At 45.9% G+C, this 20,378-nt stretch overlaps 1 protein-coding gene across 2 annotated transcripts in view; it reads right to left on the reverse strand.

The window, feature by feature from the left end:
* The window catches only part of AFF3 (ALF transcription elongation factor 3), a 336,736-nt gene extending 327,911 nt beyond the window's left edge, over positions 1–8,825 (reverse strand). For both annotated transcript variants that reach the window (XM_083821502.1, XM_083821501.1), the window contains exon 1: positions 8,506–8,825. In XM_083821502.1, the coding sequence (XP_083677628.1) occupies positions 8,506–8,558 (53 nt within the window). In that variant the 5' untranslated portion in view covers positions 8,559–8,825. The remainder of the gene's footprint in view (positions 1–8,505) is intronic.
* Positions 8,826–20,378: the final 11,553 nt, after the last annotated feature.

Here is a 20,378-nt window from a genome sequence, read left to right on the forward strand (position 1 = left end):
ATGTACATATATTGGAAACGTGCACATTTTTCCTACAAATGTTGTGGTTTCAGAACAGATTTTCATAAGCAGGGGCAGTGACAAAAAAAAAAAAAAATCCAAACCCTGAAACCTTGTCACTTTTAAGACAGAACATGACCAGTTTCTGAAGGGATTCACTCCTTCTTAAAAAAGGGTTCTTTGATCTGGGACAGCAGCAGTCTGACTCAATGACCAAGAAAAAATGTAGACTCCTGTGGTCCTTTTGGACTGATCTACTCAGTGAAAAGGGGTAGAGATCCATAAGCTAGCTGCAAAACACATTGGTATATCCAAATACGCAAGACAACGTGTTGATGCTAATTCAGATCAGTTGGGATAATGGTGGTTTTCTTGCAGGGAGCCTAAATAAATGGACTAACACAGAATCACCTTTTATACTAAGAAATTCCTGACAGCCTTCAAGCCTAACCACAAACAAAGCACATTGTAACATTAATTTACTCTTTAAACTGGTGACATTTAGTTAACTCAAGGTCATCATCCTGCAGAAAATGCTATACTCTCCTTGCCAAACAACAATGAAGAAAAGCACACTTAGCTTTTATTGTTACTTTGTCCTTTAAAAACAGTCGATGACATGACAGGTTCCCTCGCTGACTGCTTCAGAAACAAAAAAATGTAAAACTGTTCCTTCTATTGGAAGAATACCAATATAATTCTCTTCTCCAAAGTATCTCTGACAACAGAATTCATTCATTTTTTCTGGACTGAGGTTCAACTGTCTACTGCACTTGCTGTTCTAAGACAAAGGAACACAAAAACATTCAAATTATGTCACTCCTTCCTATAATCTAAAGATCTGAACCCTCGTGGTCAATCAGAAGTGGTCAATGATACAGAAAAAAATCAGCCTTCTCTTTGTGCATTGCTATGAGGTAGGCACTGTCTAGCAATGACAGAGCAAAATTTAAATCCTCATTGAGAAGGTTTAGGATATCTACCTGTGCCCATGCATTAGAACAAGCTCCCCAAAACCTTCACAGTGATCACAACAAGGAATGCAAGGATAGAAACAGGGAGATGAATGGTAGGAGATAGTGCTGCTGAGATGACTTCTAAGTCCGAATCCTGGAAATGCATACTTCACCCATGTTTTTCCTTCCTAATCCATCTGTCTGTCATATCTGCATTTTTCATGCCACCATAAGGTCATCGTTCCCTGGCAGCTAGACTGTACCTTCATAGCAATGCATGGAGTAAGAAGGCCACCAGTTCCTCCCCAGTGGATTTCAAGAGTGATACATGCAATAAGAACTGATCACAGCTCAAAGCAATCCAAACATATGCAGTGTAAGAAGATACTGCCCTTCATCCTCTATTTGTCCAGTCCTGCCATTCAGTCAAACTAGCCTGAGCCACAAAGGACTCTTTCTTTGGTCCGAAACATGTGAAAACAACCACACGGAAAGACTGGATTACATTAAGAAGTTGTGTGGCTTTGTCCGATACAACCCTCTTGTTTTTAGTTTTAAATACTTACAGTTGTGGATCATCTTTATTGAGAAACAAAGCACGGCAACAAAAAGCTTCTTAGCAGAGATTTCTGGTCCCTCCTGCATAATTGTAAGTGTTTCCTGTCTGCTGAGACCACCACTGCTGCATTGAAACTAATTTATTTTTTAAAAAATACATAAAGTGTCTCTGAGGATAAGTTTAAATTGCATTCCTACTGTCACATTTCCCAGGATGCATCCCTACCCAGGTCCTTGGTACACGCATACAGGTTAAAATCTTCCTAACAAAATAAAATGCAGTCAACTTAAGTCACTAGCTGTTTGTTTAAGGTATTAGTAAAGCTGAGATATCAAGCTGTAGGGGAGGAACTTAAGTATCTGTCTCATGTATTTTTACCACTGGAAAGACATAGAAAATGTTTAGCACAAAATATTAGTAATTGCCATTGTGTTCATTTAACTGCTGTTACAGTTCATTCACTCTTTCTCCTAAACAAGAATTCATTGCTACCCACAAATTATTCAGAAATTATATAGATGATTACCCGAGTATTCAACTACAAGTGTCCATTTTTGCTCTCCTGAGGCCTTAGGCAGCCGCAGCAAGCATAATCAGTGTCCTAACATTGATTTTAACAGACAGAAGATCAGTTAGTAGCCCCGATGGTGATGTTGCAAACATTGTTTTCCATATACAGCAGATTCACTCACTTTTTTCAAACATTTAATGGAACAGTGTTTTCCAGCCACCCCAAGATATTTGCAGAGAGTGTCCAGTTTCTGAATAAACATGCAACTTTCCACCAGAATGCAGTGGAAAGTTTCAAAAGCCAACACAAGATGTTGTTTAGATGGTCAGATAAACCGCCTCGAACACACAGCAAATTGAGAGTTTGGTGGCTACATGACCTCTTTGTCCTTTCGGGTTGGATTCGCAGCTGGGCCACCTCCACGGGATGGTGCCAGGGTGGCAGGGGCAGCAAGGCTCATGGTGGGTTTGGCCAGCGCAGGGACCTGTGGATTTTCAGGGAGACGCCACCTAGGGAATCCAGCACTGGGCAGTGGCTCTGAAATAGCAACTCCCATAAACCAGCACGGCAGGGTTTCCAAAGAGCTAGTTTTGTTCAAAATCTAGGAAGCTTGCAGCTTTCCCCTTTCCTACTTTCAGTTTTTCACAAAAAGGACCCTTTTGGTTTTCAAGTGGAATTAGCCTTACGGCTAACCAGCCCATACACAAAGAAATTGTCTTTGGGTTTCATAGAAAACGCTATATTTTCAAAATCTCATTTTGTGAGGATGTCACTTCAAAGTTACAATTCGGTGACTGTTAGATGGGACACTCATCTCACACAGAATTTAACCTCCCTGTTTTCTAGCTGTAATATTATTTTTTCTTCATTTCTATTGATTTTATTTTATTACTCCTATTGTTTAGAAAGTTATAACCAGACTTTTAGGTATCTCTGAACACATGCTGTGAATTAATTGCTGGAATTCTTTTTATCCATGCTTTGTTGTTTCCTAGTCATAAATAGGCTGCAAGTGGATTAATTTGTTACATGAGGTTAAAAACCTTGCAATGAAGCTGTTGCTTTTTCTAATGACTGCACTGTGGAGTTGAGTATGATGTTGTTCCTAATATATGGACGACAAGAAAGATGTGCCCATAGCCTATATTTCTCCTGTGTCTATTTTTCCTTAATAGCCCATGTATCTCTTCCGCTAGTTTTAAGAAACCTGGTGTTTTCCTCAGAATATTCACAGAAAATGTGAAATGCCACATACACTTCATGTCTTCTCTTGAATCCCCTCCAATAACCTAGGGAGGTTTCTGCCTTGGCTTCTCATGGAAAACACACCCAGAGGAACACAAATCTGCAAGTCCAAGTGTCAGCAGGAAAGCCCAAGGAGCTGTTATCCTCCTGCCTCAAACAGTTGGGCCTAGGCACTCAAACAGTCCTCAGTGGAGAGATACAAAAACACATTCCCTGTCCAACCGATGTACCAAAATTTCATTTATTAAAAAAAAAAAAAAAAAGTATAGGGATAAATATATATACATATGTTCTAAGAAAGGTGACTGAGCATACTGCAAATCAGAGATGATGGGCCAGGTACACATCTGATATAAAACAGCAAAGAGGACTCGGTGGAGCTCTGTAGACTTAAAACAGACGAAGATGTGGTACATCACATCCAGTAAATGAGCACTCACATGGCCCTACGGATGTATTCTTAAAATAATATTATTCAGCTGATACTTATAAAGTATTATGGCCATGAAAAAGTTCACTCTTCTTATTATTTATACTTATTATGTTTAGCACATACAATTTTTTCAGTGCTGCAAGGAAAAAAAAAACAACTTGAACAATGGAACCAATTCCTGACCCGAAGGACTTACAGCCTAAACAACAGGCATCAGGAGGAAAGAACATGCTGTGAAACCAAAGGAAGGGAACAATCTATAGTTATTACTCTTGTTATTGTTTGCTCACAACTTATAATCATCACAGAGAGAGCAAATTTTTAGCTGGGATCTCAGTGAGGGGAAGGTGGTAACCATGAGTTGACAGTGGGAGGAAGACAGAAGGGAAAACACCACAGCGACAGAAATGAGATAAATAGGATTTCAAGTGTTACCAAGGCTAGATAGAGGCCAAGAGCTAAAGGAAAAGAAATAAGGGACAAAGTCCAAGACATAGGCTGGAACAGAGCTGTAAAGGAGATGGGAGATAAAAGGAAGTACTTAATTGTTTTTTTGTGAGAGGGACAAAATTGCTGTGTATTGTCTGTATAAGGTTAGCCCAGCCCAGCATCTTACCCTACTGAGAGAATGGCTTGAGTGACTCCCACCTTCAACCCCAAAACAGCTACTTGCTATTATCTGAAAATAAACATCTAGATATTCTACTTTGACTGAAGAAGCATTTGTAGAATTAGCTTTCTAAAATCATCTCCAGTAAACACTGCGCTACCTGAAGAAAAAAAAATAAAAAATCTTGACTTACACAAATATAAAATGTAGTGACTAAAAGCTAGACAACCTGGGATCAAGAAGTTACAAAAGGTTCATTTATAAGACTGCTGGATGTCTAGCCACTTTTTGTTAATAACAACTTCCAAACAAAACTCTCATTGACTTCAAATCGAGCAGGAACAGACCCAAAGATAGCAAATGAACTAGTAATTCAATACAAGGTCTGTAAAACACACTGGGCCACCTTACACTATGGCATTTGATATTGATCTCAGCCTGGAAGCTACACAACTATACATTTTTACATGACTATCCAACCTCTACAAAACTGATGCTATCTCAAAATATCCAGAAGTATCAGATGAGTACCAAATAAACTGTTTATATACTTGGCTTCTTTCACCTAAACAAACACTGTTTTGTTTGTGGCTAACAAATGTATCACACTCAAAATTATTTTCTTCTTTGACACAATGCTGTAAGTAATTTAGTAAATCTGCAAATTGGTTTTAACGAATGCGAAAAACTTTAACCTATGCATTTATCTTTCACTGGCACGTGAGGAGACCCTTCACTAAATGGTCTTCCCTCGAGCTAGTTCTGTGCCTAAACCTAGGAGCACAGTTAAGGGGCTGGCCGAATTTCGATTGGGATTTGTTAAATAAGGCAAATAACAACATCAATGCCTGTAATGCAGAACTAGTCCTGGCACTCCAATTAAGTCCTTTGGTCTGCTCATTTGCTTCTTTCTGTCATGTATAATGTGTTTTCTGCTGTACAAAAGGAATATATAACACCGCTAATGGAGATTTTCCATCTCTTTTCTCTGGCATAAACAAATACTGGATGATAAGGCACTGGAGAATCCACCTCCTTAAGTCTGGACAAATCAAACTACACACACTGGAGTCAAATAAAAGCATGCAGAAAGAAAAACAGGAGACAGGGCTGTGCTTCAAAGTCGTTAGTGCTGTGTGTTTGGGACAAACGTGTTAGTCAGCAGTTACGAAGCCCTCAGTGAAGCTGGGCTGATCATCCCTAAATGTTCCAGAAAAAAAGCTTACCAAATGGGCACGAGTTTTGTTTACACCACAGATTTGTATGTTCTGTTAAATTTTCTATTTGAGTTTGTACTCAGCTTTCACTATTTGAATTATAGTAGTTTTCTGGGAAGCAGAAGTGTTGTTGGCATCAACACAACCTGGAAAAAGTGCTCTTTAGTAGAAAAGGACTTACAATATTCTCCCATTTCACTTTACTAGTTCAATATTGTGTTATAGCCACGACACAATACATTACTACATTTTTGATGCTACAGCAGAGTAAAAGACATAACACATATTAATTGGAGAGCAAATTCATTAACAGTATAAAAGTAACAATCAATGAGAATTGATTAGCATGCTACTGTTCATCTGGAAATCCCTTTCCATACTCTTTTGATTTTCCAAGAACATACCAAGTAAAGAAAAGAAGCACTTTAGAACAGCACGTTAATATTTAATTACTGCACTCTTAAGGAAAACATTTGCCAAATATTGCAAAAAGTGGATTTTCAGTCATAAGTTAAGTGCACAAAATGTCGTTATTACCAACATTCAAAAGAATAAAGGACAACATTCATTCTTGCTGCTGAGAAAATTAAGTCTCTTAAGTGTTGTTCTTTGCCATGAAGTACTCACTTGTTATCTGTGTGGTATATTTTATTTTCCTTTTTGGTAACAATTGCACTCATTTGAAGGCACCCTGCCTGCAGTCAGAGACCAGCCCAGCACCCTTTGCACAGATGCTGCAGCACCTAGGTACCTTTACTACCACCTTTGTAAGCTTGCATTGCATTGTGTTGTGTGTTTTCTTGTTTTTTTAAATACCAATTGTATAACTTTCAAAACAATGATTCGGAAGCATTTGCCAAAGCAAGTGTTTCACGACAGGCCTCTAGCCCATGATCTCGGATGCTCCAAGTCAAGGCCATTGAGAAAAACCATGGGGCCCCAAAACAATGCCGACACGAACCCCCTGTAAGCCCCTGCTCCACGGAGGAGCTCTGGTTGAAGCATCCGACCTCCTCTCTCGGGACATGTGGGGTTTGAAGCCGTGCACAGGGGTGAGAGCTTGGCAAGGAGCGCAGGCCTGCTACTACATGCTGGCTTTTAATGTGCTCTTTGAAGCCCTTCTCTTGAACCTATCTTCTAAACAGCAACAGCAGAGGAAAAAAAATCTATGAAACCACAAGATCACTTTTAACACCAGTAGAGACATTTCTGAGCATGTAATTTAGCTGGGGAGAGGTTGATGTCTCTTTGGACCTGTACCTGATTTTTATGCTTATGGTGGTCATTTCAAAGTGCCTCCACAATAGTCAGAAAGTGTACTAAAAAGGTTATGAAAAGGAGCAATTTCTAGACGCAGTCAAAAGCCCCGGCTCTCCAGAGTTACACTGTTAGCTTTTCAAATTCAATATTTACTTCAACAGCTAGCTTACAGAACAGACTAATGAACATCACACTTTTGCAGTGAAAAAAAGCAAATTGCTCCAAAGTTTGCCTTCATTCACCAAGAAAGGGAAAAGCATTTGAATGCATGAAAGTATTATTTCTCCTGTTCTTGTTTAATAGAAAGAAAAAAGGAATTTAATTGTAAAACTGTGCGTATGGACTGAAGACTTAAAACCAGACCAGAGATAAATGCTATAGTCCGGATAGAAACCGAATATTGGTATTTATAATTGAAACGAGGACATAACCTTAACTTGTGTCACGGGCAGAAACACTGTAATTAAAAACTTTTATGGGGTAGTAACTAATTTTGTATTATACGTGCTCTTTAAAGTTCCCCCAGCAGTATAAAAGTTTTATGGGGCTGGATGCTCTCAACATAGGCGTCTTCGAGGCACTGGCATCACGCAGCGCGGGCTGTCCCCATCATCCCGAGGTCTCTTTTGCGGGGAGCAGAGCTCACCCACGGGACCCTCGGGGCTGATTTTGTTACACCTGCTGCCGCAGGGATAAGCGGGCGCTGCACCCTACAGACGCGGATTCCACAACACGTTAAAATCTAGATATATAGGGACAGGGGTGCGTGCCGCTGAGTTCGGGCAAAACTCATCTCCTCTCCCCAAAGCAGGCAGCCAGCAGGCTGTATGCAAGCTGCAGTCGCCTCCCCGGCCCCAACCGTGCACGAAACAGCCCCGGCCCGACGGGGCGAGCCGTGCCGAGCCGTGCCGAGCCTCCCGCAGCAAACTCCGGGACTTGGCAGCGGCAGCGCCCCGGGGAGGTGATGCGGGGGGGTGATGGGGTTTGTGGGGTTGGGGAGGGGAAGGTGAGGGGTGGAGGGGGAGGGCAGCGCTTCCCACCTCGAGCCGCTAATGCCGTTTCTCGAAATTGGCTCCCCTCCTCCCCGGCAGCCCCGCACCCGCCGCCGGGGCGGGCAGGACCGAGGGGGGGCGCGGGGGGAGGTCAAGGGCATGGGGGGGGGTTGGAGGGATTAGGGGCAGGAGGGAGGGGGGGGACGTGAAGGTGGTGGGGGGGGGGGGGAAAGGGGCGTGCGAGGGGGACGGGGCTGAGCTCCGGGAGCGCGGCCCGGGGTGCCCGTGGCGGGGGAGCACCGGGAATTAGTGGGAGGGGGGTGCAGGGGCCCCCGCAGCCCAGCACCGCCTTCACCTCCCGGACCCCCCCCCGGCAGCCAGGCGAGGGGGCGTCTGCCCGCTGCCCCTCTCGGGAGAGCAAGAGGCGGGGGAGGCACCTCGCGGGGTGCTGCCCCCTCTCTGGCTGCTGCACCCCCGAGGCACCGCACCCCCTTATCGCACCCCCCCCCCATTCCTGCCCCCTCCCAGCGCATCGCACCCCTCCCGCTACGCGCACGCCCTCCCACCCCAAATCATTGCAGCCCCCAATTACCGCACAGCCCCCGGTTGCAGCACCCCCTCCACCCACCGCACCCCCCCTTGGCTCTTAGCACTCCCCCTTTTTACCCTCCCGACCCCCCTTCCCCCCCCCCCCCCCCCCGGTACCCACACTCCGCACTCACCACAGAGAGTCCAGGTCCCACTCCTGGAGCAGAGCTAAGTCGAAGCTGTCCATGGTGAGCGATGTCAGCGCCGCCGCGCTGCGACCACCCGGCGTCCGGGGCGCATCTTCGACCGCACCGCGGGCAGGGCGAGGGGCGCGGAGCACCCCGGCGGGGGGCACCCCCCTCCTTTTCCCCTTCCCCTCCTCGCCACCACCAGAAAATGGGGGGGGGGGGGGGCGGGAAATAAAAAAATATATAATTAAAATAAAAAATAAAAAAATAAGAAGGAGCCCGCGGCGCACCGCTCGTTTGCAAGCGGCTCGGCTCGGCTCCGCTCCCGCCCCGCTCCCCCCCCCCCCCCCCGAGCCTCCTCCCTCCCTCCTGCGCGCCGGGAGCGCGGCCGAGGCGGCGCCCGCCCCGCGCAAGCTGCGCCCGCGCAGCACCCGCGCAGCGCCCGCGCAGCGCCCGCCCGGCGCGGGGGGGGGGACGGGGGGGGACGAGGGGGGAGGGAGGGCCCAACCGGCGGCACTTGGGGGTGGGGGAGGAAAGGGGGAACCGGTGGCAACTTGCGCCCGGAAATGTTCCGGCGGCAGAAGTTGGGATCGGGGTTGTTTGGGGGATTTTGGGGGTGTTACTGTGTTTTTTTGGTAAGTCCCCTCTGGCATCCCCCACGCGTGATCCTAATCCCATGCGTGATCCCAGCCCCAGGTGTGATCCCAGCCCTATGCATGACCCCAGCCCCAGGTGTGATCCCAGCCCCACTCATGATCCCAGCCCCACTCATGATCCCAGCCCCACGCGCACCACCAATGCACCCATGGAAATTGGGGTGGGTGTATCGTGGCCATGGGGCAGGCCGTGGGCCTCGTCCCACAGCACTCTCAGCCACAGCCCTGGGTGCCTGCTCAGGCCCTTGCTGCCCATGGGGCATTTCAGCCATGAGCTGGGGTTGGGTTAACGCGCTTTTTGCATCCTCCTTGGATGTGAGATAAGCTACACCTGTGCAAATCCCACACTGATTCCTCCTTGGACGTGTACAAACCATAACACCTACAGGCTCCATCTACATGAAAGTCTACGTCGATCTGCACAGCAGGTTAGATACCCGGGTGCACGCACATCCTTCAAACACAAGGGATGTCTGGATAGAAATGGAGGTGCCAGCGGTTGGTGCCTGCCACCCAACGGGAGCGAAACCCCTCAGTCTGGGTGCCCAGCCTGAGCGAAGCACTGCCTGTGGGATCTGGCCGGCCGGTTGGGGCAGGCTGTCCCATCTGTAGCTGCTGCACCATGTCAGGAGAGGGTAATGCGTGTTACTTTCCAGAAAATCATGCTTTTTAGCTAAGCAGTGACAAGCTGCCGGAGAAGTGCCATGTCATCACAGAAGGGAGAAACAATGTGCAAAGCCCGCGATGGCAGGAGGGGGCTGTTGGTGTGACGGTGCCAGCGCGAATACCCGCGGGGCCATCCCGTCCTGGGAGATCCCTGCTCTCGGAGAGCAAGCCAAGCCAGCTGGAGGCTGAAGGTGATGCCCTGTCACGCGTGGAGCCCTGCCAGTCCCATTTCTACAGCCTTCTGGGCCAGTTTTGGGGCCGTGGTGCTGTACGTTATTCATTCCCGAGCTAGCCAGATTTCATTTTGCGTCGGTCACCCTGCTCCAGCTGCAGGCACACCTCTGGCTGCCGTGTAGACACGCTCCAAGGGAAAGGTTTGAAAACCCGTACGTCCGTACGGCAGGCTCTCGGCAAGCCCTCTGAAAATCCCGAGCCACTCCAGAGCTGCTTCTGTGCCTCTGCACAGCCAAGGTGGTGCTGCCTCCTACTGCCAGAAGTCCCCAGACCCTGTGGAAGTGGCACATCTTCAGCCTGAGAGGCCCGCGGGAGCTGGCTCCTGCCCGCTCCGTCTGCTCACCTTCCCGGTGGGATGGAGGAGGATGCGGGCAGGGACGGCAGGGCTTGAGACACCCCCTGCCTAGCCACAGCAGATGAGGATGAAAAGGCAGAAAAGCAGGCCAGCTCAGAGGCCACACTGGGTCCAGCATTAGTAAAGCCACCTGAAAACAGCTTTTTCTGGGGCAACGCTTAGCGGGGCTGAAGACAGCCTGAAAAACGGGTAAAAACTCTCAGCACAGATATTACTTATGAGCGAAGGAGTGAGGGCAGCATATTTAGGCTGACCTTTTAAAGCCACGACCCATGCTGCACCACTCTCCGTGTTTCAAGTGAGATTTTGCAACTGGCATTGCAGCACGGACCCGATTCTTCCACGGAGCCCCAGCTTGCACAGTGATTTTGCAGTAGCACTTAAATCACCCTCCAAGTGGAATTTAGGGCAGGGGAGGCTTGGGCCGTCTTCACGGCCTAAATCACTGGAGGTAGACCCCCTTTACATCAGTGGTGGAGCTGACCGTAAGTCACGCTGCGAGGTGCTAACAGGTGGCAGCGCTCAAGCCCGGTGGAAAGTTGGAAGTGAAATTCTGTAGGCTAAATGCATCACCCAAACCGAGATCAATAGAAAAAAAGTAAACAAACAGCGTGAGCAGCGCTGAGTGAATTAAATTTCAGACGGTAATATATAATGATAGCGACATAGGCGGCATGTTTTATGTTTTTAATATGTTTTAATACATGAGATTTTTTTTAATTTTATTTTTTTACATTTCTTGCATGTATATTGTTATTGCTGTGTTCTTTTCTTTTCCATCAGCTATGATTCTCAGGCAGAGCAGAGTACATCAAGACTAACCGCATTGAAATTAATATCACTTGAAAATCTCAACTTAGCAGCCAAGTGCTGGCCTTGACAGCCTTTTTGAAGCTCCTTGTGTATGACCCCACACCGGCAGGTTACCCTTCCAGCCCTGATTTTTCTTTCTCCATGATGTGTGTCCCATATATGACAAAGCATAGCATGATCCTAACCGTAACATGCAATAAATGAGCACAGATTTGGAAGGAGCTCAGGACCCTGACTGAAGGAACACATTTTATGCTGCCTGTTGCAACCCATGGCTTTCCTGCAGTCACCGATCCCCCTTGGCCACCCCTTGCTGATGTGGTTTGCAGCTCTTGCAGGGAGTGAAGCTTGCCTCTCTAGGAAAGCATGGTGTTGTATAAATACAAATAAACTATTTGCCATCTAATCCTGCTCATTGCATGTATATTCTTAAAGATTCACCTATAAATTGCTCGGCCCCTCATTGGGCTCTCTCCAGTGTCATCAACTCTTTATTAAGAATAAGCAAGCAACTGTGCCCAGTCAAGCTAACCTTCTAAGAAGAGCTGAAAGCCTGTGAACAACACGTAATTCAAACCCATTACATAAAGAATGCGTGTAACGAGAAAGCTGAACATCATCTTAAAAGTTGACATTTCCCACTTCCCAGACTCTCTGTCTTGAGTGCGGCATAGCAACTGCCGGAGGAAGAGTAAAGATAATTTTAATGCAACATAAAATAAGGGGGAGGTGAGAAATACTACATTCTTCACATCCTGTGTGAAAAAATCTCTCTCTAGTATCTCTTCAGCATAACCTACCTTTAAAACAACGTTTACCCAGCAAGCAATGAATTAATTCCCAGGGAATTCACGGGACCTTAGCCGAACGCTTTCGCAGATCGGGAAAGGAGTTCCAGAGGTACTGTGAGATACAGAAATAAGCAGAGTTTAAACAAGTTTCTGGTGACTAGCATAGGAAATTCCTCAGCACCAGTATGGTGTGTTTCAAGGATACGATTTTCTCCTTCATTACCCCACTTGTGCCACACCAAGGCAGAGGTGCTCTAGCCCAAAAAAACTAATCCATCAGCATTTCCTCCAGAGGGCAGGTTGCTACCCTGCTCAGAAGGAAGGCCACCGAGCCCAGGTACACTTTTTTTCCATGTGCAATGCACATCTCTTTGCAAGTCAGTCTTCATAGAGAGCTCCAGAAGCCACTCCGAGCTCCTGTGTAAGCTGGGACATGACATATACAGCTCCTCGGTGGGTGTTTACATAAAGCCCAGACACAAATCTCTTCCAAAGGATGGAGAAGGCAGGAAGCATTATTTAGTCTTGCTCCTGCAACTCGTCACCACGCCGAGCAGTATCGGCTCCTCAGGGACAAGTGCTCCTAAATTAGAGTAGGTGCTGCAGAATCAGTCCCCCAGAGCTTTAGGACATGTTTTGCTTGTCCAGTGGGCTCTTAAGTCCATTGAATATGTTTTATAACAAGAGGGTTGCTATTTAAATTTCAGTACAGCGCCCCACTTTAATTAGATACTTACAGGCTTAAGCGTAATGGAGTTTTAAACGTAGTTCCTTTCATAACCTCGTAGAGTTTACGGCAAGGTAAAACCACTGGATTATCTAGTCCAGCCAGCTGTATATCACAGCCTATCCAGTTTCACAGTTTTTTTTTCCTGTACAGAGCTCAGTAACACGCAGTCTGTGCAGCTGCACAGCCCATAGTTTAGTATTCCAAACATAATAAAATGCACATTCATAAATAATTTTACTCACTGGACAGCATTACTTCCCCCCATACCTATATGTCAAGCCGATAATGTTTCATTAAGTAACTGCGAAGTTCCATCACGATGCCAATCGTTGCTTCAGCAGAGAGCAAAATGACCTCTGAATTGGGTTTCCCTATTCGTTTCAACTTGCAATCTGCTCTGAAATTCCTTAGGATGAAAGTTGTGTTTATGTCTGATAGGTAGCGTGTGCTGAACCATAACTCTGATTCAGTACAAGTGCTCCTCATCCCGGGCTCTTATATACCCCTTTATTGCATTATTATATGCTATATTCGTTAGACGGTTCTTCTCTAGTCACTACAGAAGATGCCAAAAAATTATTGTGAATGATTTCTCTCCTGCAAATATCATCACAGTCTATTTATACACAGTAGCTTCTGAGATTTGATAAGACCAGAGCATAATGTGGCATGGATACAGATGCTGTCAAAGCTCAGTTAACACAACATATTTCATCACCCTCCCACTTAACATGCATAATACACAAATGGTTGCAAACTATCACTCTTTTAAAGAAAAGAAATATATGGATTTAATTTTTAATGATTTAGCTTGGTAATTAATCCAAATTATTATTTAACTATTGCTAAAATGGAGAAGTATAATGGATTCCGTGGATAATGAAAATATTTATTATTTTAATAAGTTGCGTGGCTGGAAGTCTCAGCCAAGTCTCCATCTGCCGGCCACATCCTGCTCCCGATTCGCATGTAGGACCCCCACCGAGGTGCGTCGATGGCCGTGTCCCTGAACGAAGAAATATAAATCGCTGTTTCCGAGTATTGATGATGACATCTATCATGTCAGCTGTAGAATTGATCCGTCTTAAATTATGAGCCAGGGCTGAAGGAATTATGCCAATTAGAGACACATGCATTTCTTTTCCCTCGTTTTTCTCTTTCCTGTATATTTTTTCCCCCACACAAAAGGTTTTGAGACCTATTTATGTTATCGCAGTCCTTCTGTTTGCCTGAGTAAGATCTAAAAAGAAGATGTAATTGCTGGACAGAAGTGCTACGAGGGCCGTTTGGGGCTCAGGGGAGGGGAAGGTCAAGTTTTTAACCTGCAAACAAAAGGACTGAGCCCAGCCTTAGGACTGGGCTTTCCCTGGGGGCCGGCTCGAACAAAGACCTTTTGCTGGATGGGGGCTTTTTGGGCGATGGGGAGGGCACGACCTGCGGTGCTGGTGATGGGTAGGACCGGCAGGCACGCACCCTGCTCCCGGCACAGCACCTGGCCAGGGGTCCAAGGACTGGGGTGGCTGCTCTGGGGCCAGGCATGGGATGGGGGCAGAGGGGAGAAGCGTGTTTTAACCTCTCCTTTATTTTTCCCGTGAAGGTTTCTGAAATTGTGAGCAGCAGCAGGGTTAGTTAAGCAATTACTCCACACTCCCTTCTATCCTATGCTTCCTGTGCACTCTGTTCCTGCCTGGTAAACGACTTTAATAAACTCCCTCATTATCATTCTCTGCGACCGCGCTGGTTTTAAGGTTGCATCCTCTCAGAGCATCCTCGGAGCAGCAGCTCCCCAAAGAAAACCTCCGTGCTGGCAGAACAGGCAGGAGACAAAGGCATCGGAGCAGAGCGAGCCCCCCCGCCCCACTGCCGAGCTGGGCAGGCTGCGAGCTCCCCTCCAGCCCGCACTGGCAAGACCCGAATGAAGCCAGCACCACGACATCTGGGAAAGATTAGGATGATATATATGTTTTTGGATAATTACATTTAAAAACCAAAACAAGGAGGAGAGGCAGGTGGTCCTCGCTGAACAACCACAGGTCTTTTGTGTGCTCTCCGGGGGGCTCTGGTGTTGCGGTGAGCTGGGCTTGGGTACCAGCAGCCAGGATGTGCCGTGGGGCACGGAGTGGGGACAGAAGTACAGCTTCCATGCAGTTCCCATTGCCACCCTTTGCATTCCCCAGGTCACCTCTGGTGTGCAAAATGGGCTCTCCCAGTCCGGCCACTCAAATTGAATCAGCAATTGCAGCCATGGCCAGGTTTAATACAACCCCCTAGCAGCTACTCTTCCCCAAACCCAAGTGGAGCGCTCTGCCTGGGAGGCAGGTCCTGCTGAGGAGCCTCTTGCTCCTCACCTTTCTCTTTGGCAAGACAAAGAAATGGTCCACCCTCATCATTCAGTTGGAAAGTGGGTGTAGATGTGGGCTTCCCAAAGGGGGTGCTCCCCAAAAGGGAAATCTAACGGTGAGGAACAAGAGAGGCAATGGTGGTAATGCCACCTGGATGGCAAGGTGACTACTCAGATGTAACAGGCATTTGAGAAGAGAGAAAAAAAAAAAAAAAAGAAAGGCAAAAGAGTTTGGGGTGGGATCCTTTCATCAGTTCTTAATGCCTCAGAGGACTTGCCATGGGCACAGGTCAGCCCATCTCTGCTATGCTGAAATACCTCTGCTTTCCTCCAGCAGCTGTAGGCTCTGGTCGAGGCCATGTCCAGGAGCCTGGGATGGCAGGATCACCATTTGGGGTCAGGACAGCCCTGCTGACCTTCCCTCACTGTTTTGGTACTCGATGAACTGCACATTCAGCAAAGCCCCAGTGAACGTCTCTCCGTTTCTGGGCTAACGGGAGCATCATGCATGGGAACATTTTGTTTCATGAGGGAAAGAGAGAGCCTTTTGGAAAGGCAGGGGGGTGTTTAATGCAGCACTTCTGGAAGTCTCAGTGTGTTTTTATGTACAAAAGATTGTGTATCCATCTTAGAGGGCACAGACCTTAGAGAAATTCAAAGGGTCTTTTGAAAAGAGGTTAAATATATTTAAAATTTATGAGTGTGCACCCATGCAAATTGGAAAAGGAAATTAAACTATATCTGCAGAAAAGGAAAAATAAATCTACTTACATATGATGTAATTTAGAAAGTCAACTGTACCTTTGAATGATGTCTGGACGAAAGGATAAGGTAATGCTGAGGAAGGCTTAATATCTGGGCTTAAAAAGCCACACGGGGCCATAGGGAGAGAGGGTTTGCAATATACTTGTATACTCATTGTGAATAGTTTCCAGTAGAACGAAAACTATATCTAGCTGGTTTCAGCTGAGAGGGAAAGATACACAGCCAGACCAAATAAGTTCATTTTTTCCAAACTCACCAGTGTTTTCTAGAGCCACACTCCAAGTAACTAATTTGAGAACATATGCACCAATATTTTTGCTTGAGTCTGTTTAGTATTTGCAGATCTCTATTTCCTCTGCTGTGCAAAACAAACTTATAGTCAAAATAACTGGAGTGAGAACAAGGGGAAAAAATGATGGTAGAGAGATGTAAAGCAGAAGGAAACAATTTGTGTGGGCATTTCAGAGAGAAGCAAAGCATTGTCATTGCTCTTAACGAAAGCAGCCAGCACCACTGACAGTATTTTCCTTTCAACTCAGTCTGCAAGTTATCTGTAGCCAGTGGGTGTATGCAGCTCTTAATGGTTGGGAGAAGGGTCTCCAGCCACCAAGAGCTGGCACAAGCAAGCTCCCAGGACAGCGGGGTGCCCGCCTCTACCCGTTATTGCAAAGAGCAGAAGGACACCTCCTCCCAGGCACACATCAAATGAAGAAGCGATGCCAGTGCACGGGCCAGCCAATAAAGGCTTCTGTGCATTATGCAGTTACTAAAGGTATGCAAATAAATCATTACAGAGCAAAAAAAAAAAAAAAAAAACCCACAAAGTTAATCCGGTGCTTGAAACCCAGCCCAGCGCAGGGCACTACGATCCACGTGCCGCATTAAAGGAGGGGGTGATCTCAGCTAAATTCCTGGCGAGCAGGTATGCACCGGCTAGCTCCGAACAATTGGGTCCCTGGGTGATAATTTTATTGAGGAGGCCAAGAAGAGGACGGACGCAGAATTAATCTTGCTGCGCTACGCTCTTCCTGATGCGAGGGCGAGAGAGGACTTCGCTCGGTAATGCTGACACCACAAATCCCTTAATGAGCACTAAATTCACTTAACAAAACTCTAACTCCCTCAGATTTCTGACCGAGCTCAGCCTGTCAGCTTTACCTTGGCGTTTTCTACATTTCGCTGGTCTGTGCCATGAACCTGAGCATCAATAAATCCAGTATTCCTTTTTATTCGCTGTACCTGTTTATTCCTTAGTATATTTACCCTTTTATTAAGAGCTTCCACTTGGTTAAGACTTGTTCAAGTATAAGCTCAACAGGAAGCATTTTCCTTTATACTGTAATAACTCTATATTGTTGCCTAGAGGGTGACAGAAAGTAACGTAAGATTCATAAAAATATAACTGTCTGAGCCAAGTAGATAGAATTATGGTAAGCATTAACCAAAGCGTATTTCTCTGTCCTATAGGGTGAAATCAGAACATCTTAATGTTTTCTTTCTTGGGTCACATAATTCTGCAAAGGAACACCAAGAGAAATGAGAGACTGCTTCTGCTTGATCGTTACAGTCTGTACCAGGCTTCTGAACAGGTTTGCAAATAAAATTACTTTATTTCATTATGTGTCATTTTACATTTTACCCATGCACCACCCCACTGAGACCATTTGGTTTCAGACACTTTTTTTTTTTTTTAAGCTATAAGCAACTGGAATTTTAAACTCATTTAAACTGTAATTCAGGATGTTTCTCGTAGCCCCTTTTCATGTTTAACCATTAAATGGGTGAATCCTTAGAAAAAGAGAAAGGTGTATCATTTTATATTCAATATTAAAAATCCCACACCTTCAAGAGGCACCCTGGTGGGTAAATTTTAACCCTATTGGAAGCAACGTGGTGGTTGGTTTCTGAGCACAATTTTTTTTTTGCTTTGATAAGGGCAATGTAGACACACTAAATTTCAGTTCTGAGTCATGGGGGGTGAAACAGCCCATAATCTCCCCAGTCCTATAGAGAGCGGAGCCACAAACCTCTCCCTGGAGAGGTGCAGCAGCAGGATTGTGGGCCATCTCACCTGTCCCCAGCAGTGGGACCGTGTCCCTTCCTGGAAATAAACCACAGGGAAGACGGGGCTAAAAGCAAGGAGGTTGGCTGAGCCCTGTCCTCCATGCTCTGTGCTCCCAAAATACAGGGCAAGCGTTTCGGGTCTGAAATCCTGTAAAGCCATATGGTCTGTGCCAGCAGCTGGACCAGCTCCATTAGCATTAACAACAAGATTCCCAATAACGTCCCACCATGCTGTGGACGAGCTACCCACGTAGACCAGCTGTTTCCAGGGAAGAGGAAGCAAAATTAGAGTAGCAGCAGGATAAATGCCACAGGCAAAGTTGTGAAGGTGATATTTAATAGCAACCAGGGGTGGGAAAGAAACCTCACACCTGAGAAACTGAAAGAATAAAGGACAGATTGAATAGAATAAGGGTGAGATGGCCTATTATGGCATGTTGATTATTTCATTTCAACATTTAGTTTTAGCAAGCCTTAAATAAGATGGAGTTAGCTACAGCAGTGTTGAGTAGACAGGATGGAGTTGAAAACACTTGGCCATTTTTCACATCTCTAGATTTCAGGGTTCTGCTGTTTTCTTTGTTCTGGTTGTCTTGCAATAATTTAATATTTTTATTTCTATATTTACTTTAATTCTTAAAAAGCCAAGAGGTGGAGATATGTTGACAGACTGGAAAAGGAAGCTATTATTAATTAAAATTATTTTAAGTCTAAGATTAAAATAGTGCTCCTGCATATAAATTTGCTTCAATGAGCTGGACCCACAGTGATGTTAAATCACTGCATAAATTAGGAATTGTAGCAGATACACTGGCTGGGGACTAGATGGTGACACCATTTCAAGTGGCACAGATTCTGTTTTCCCTGTATCCTTCCTATAGGCACATCCAGCTTAGATGCCAGTGGGTAATTACCCAACTTTGGCTTCCTTTTTTTTTTTTTTTTTTTTCTCCTCTCTCTTAGGATGGACTAGCCTGAAACCCATGAAAAACAGTGGAAATTTCCCAGACACCTTGAGTGCAAGTTGGACTGGGCCCAGAGAGAAGCAGAGTATGGAAATTTAGGAGGCAGCAGTTATCTCTGTTGTTTGCTGGTAGAGCAGGAAGGGAACTCTTGCAAAATGCCATGCAGCCTGCTGTTCATTATGTCTAACTAATGCATGCATTCACCACCATCGAGCCTCTGGACAGATCTAGCTCCATCTGAAAAATCAAGCAAGGAGGAAAAAAGATACTTTATAAGAAAGCACATATAGCAGCAGCCCAAAGCACCCATTCTCCTCCAGAACCAGAGCTGATGGGTGCACCAGGCCAGTGCTGTGCTAAGATGCACAGGGACTATTGCAGCCAATCTTTGGGACAAGGTGTGCTTATTTAGAACAAAGTCCACTATGACTTCCATCAGCTGCACGTGGTCCCCAGGTGACAACCCGGCTCCTCTATAACTTCTCCATCAGTCCTCTTCTTGTCTGTAATTAAAAACCATATGCAGTGAGCTGAGGTGACTGCTGCTCTCCCTCAGAAATGATCATCACACTCTGGTGCTGAGCTTGTTCATGGGAGGGGAAATCTAGAGGAAAAGGGGCTGGGTGGATCCCAGAGGATACCGAGAAGGGGTGGGTCCTGAGTCCATCAGTGCAGACACACAGAAATCTGGAGGCAGTGTGCAGTCTGCCAGACCCTGTAGAGTTGGGCTGCAGAGACCTGAGCCACACAGGACTATTGCAGTGTCATCTGCTTAAGCAGGAAACAGAGAAGAGAAAGCTATCCTCATGCCTGGTGTGACATCCCTCGTGACTAACTTCTTCAGCAGTGGCTGATCTGCATTCCCACACGATCTGCAGGGCAACCTATAAAATAAACGGGAAAAAATCTGAATGAGAAAGCAGGAAAAACACTGACAAATGTACCATAGCGGAGCACTCAGCAAGGGCTTTGCCTGATGCTGTAGGATTGTTTTTTTTCTCCAGCACCACACACAGATGCACAGGCAAGATTTAAAAAAAAAAGAAAAAAAAGACAAAAACATTATGTCCTGACAGTGCCGATGCATGAAGAAATTTACTGAATCACACAGGGACTGACTCTTACTTCATACAGGAACACATGAGAAGCAGTTCAACCAAGTTCAGCTGAGTTACACCAAAATATGCCTGTACAGACGAGCTGATGAAGACCTCACAGAAATGCTGGAAGACATTACAGATCCATAGATGTAATTTCATACACAATCGTTACGTTAATTTTCCATTTAGAGGGGTAGCCTGTTCCATCCTGGGCCTTACCATCCCAGACAGCAAGCACAGTGTGCCGTGTGATGACAGAGAGGTGTAAAATGGCACTGCAATTCTTCATGTGTGTGACCACAAAGGCATGGTTGGGGTGGAGACCAAAGATTCTGCTGCTACCCCCCTTCTTTTTTGGGCAGGATAGCTAGGAAGAGAGACTTGTTGAGGTCTCTATCA

The sequence above is a fragment of the Anser anser genome, assembly GCF_964211835.1.
Source record: "Anser anser genome assembly, chromosome: 1".
Taxonomy (NCBI): domain Eukaryota; kingdom Metazoa; phylum Chordata; class Aves; order Anseriformes; family Anatidae; genus Anser; species Anser anser.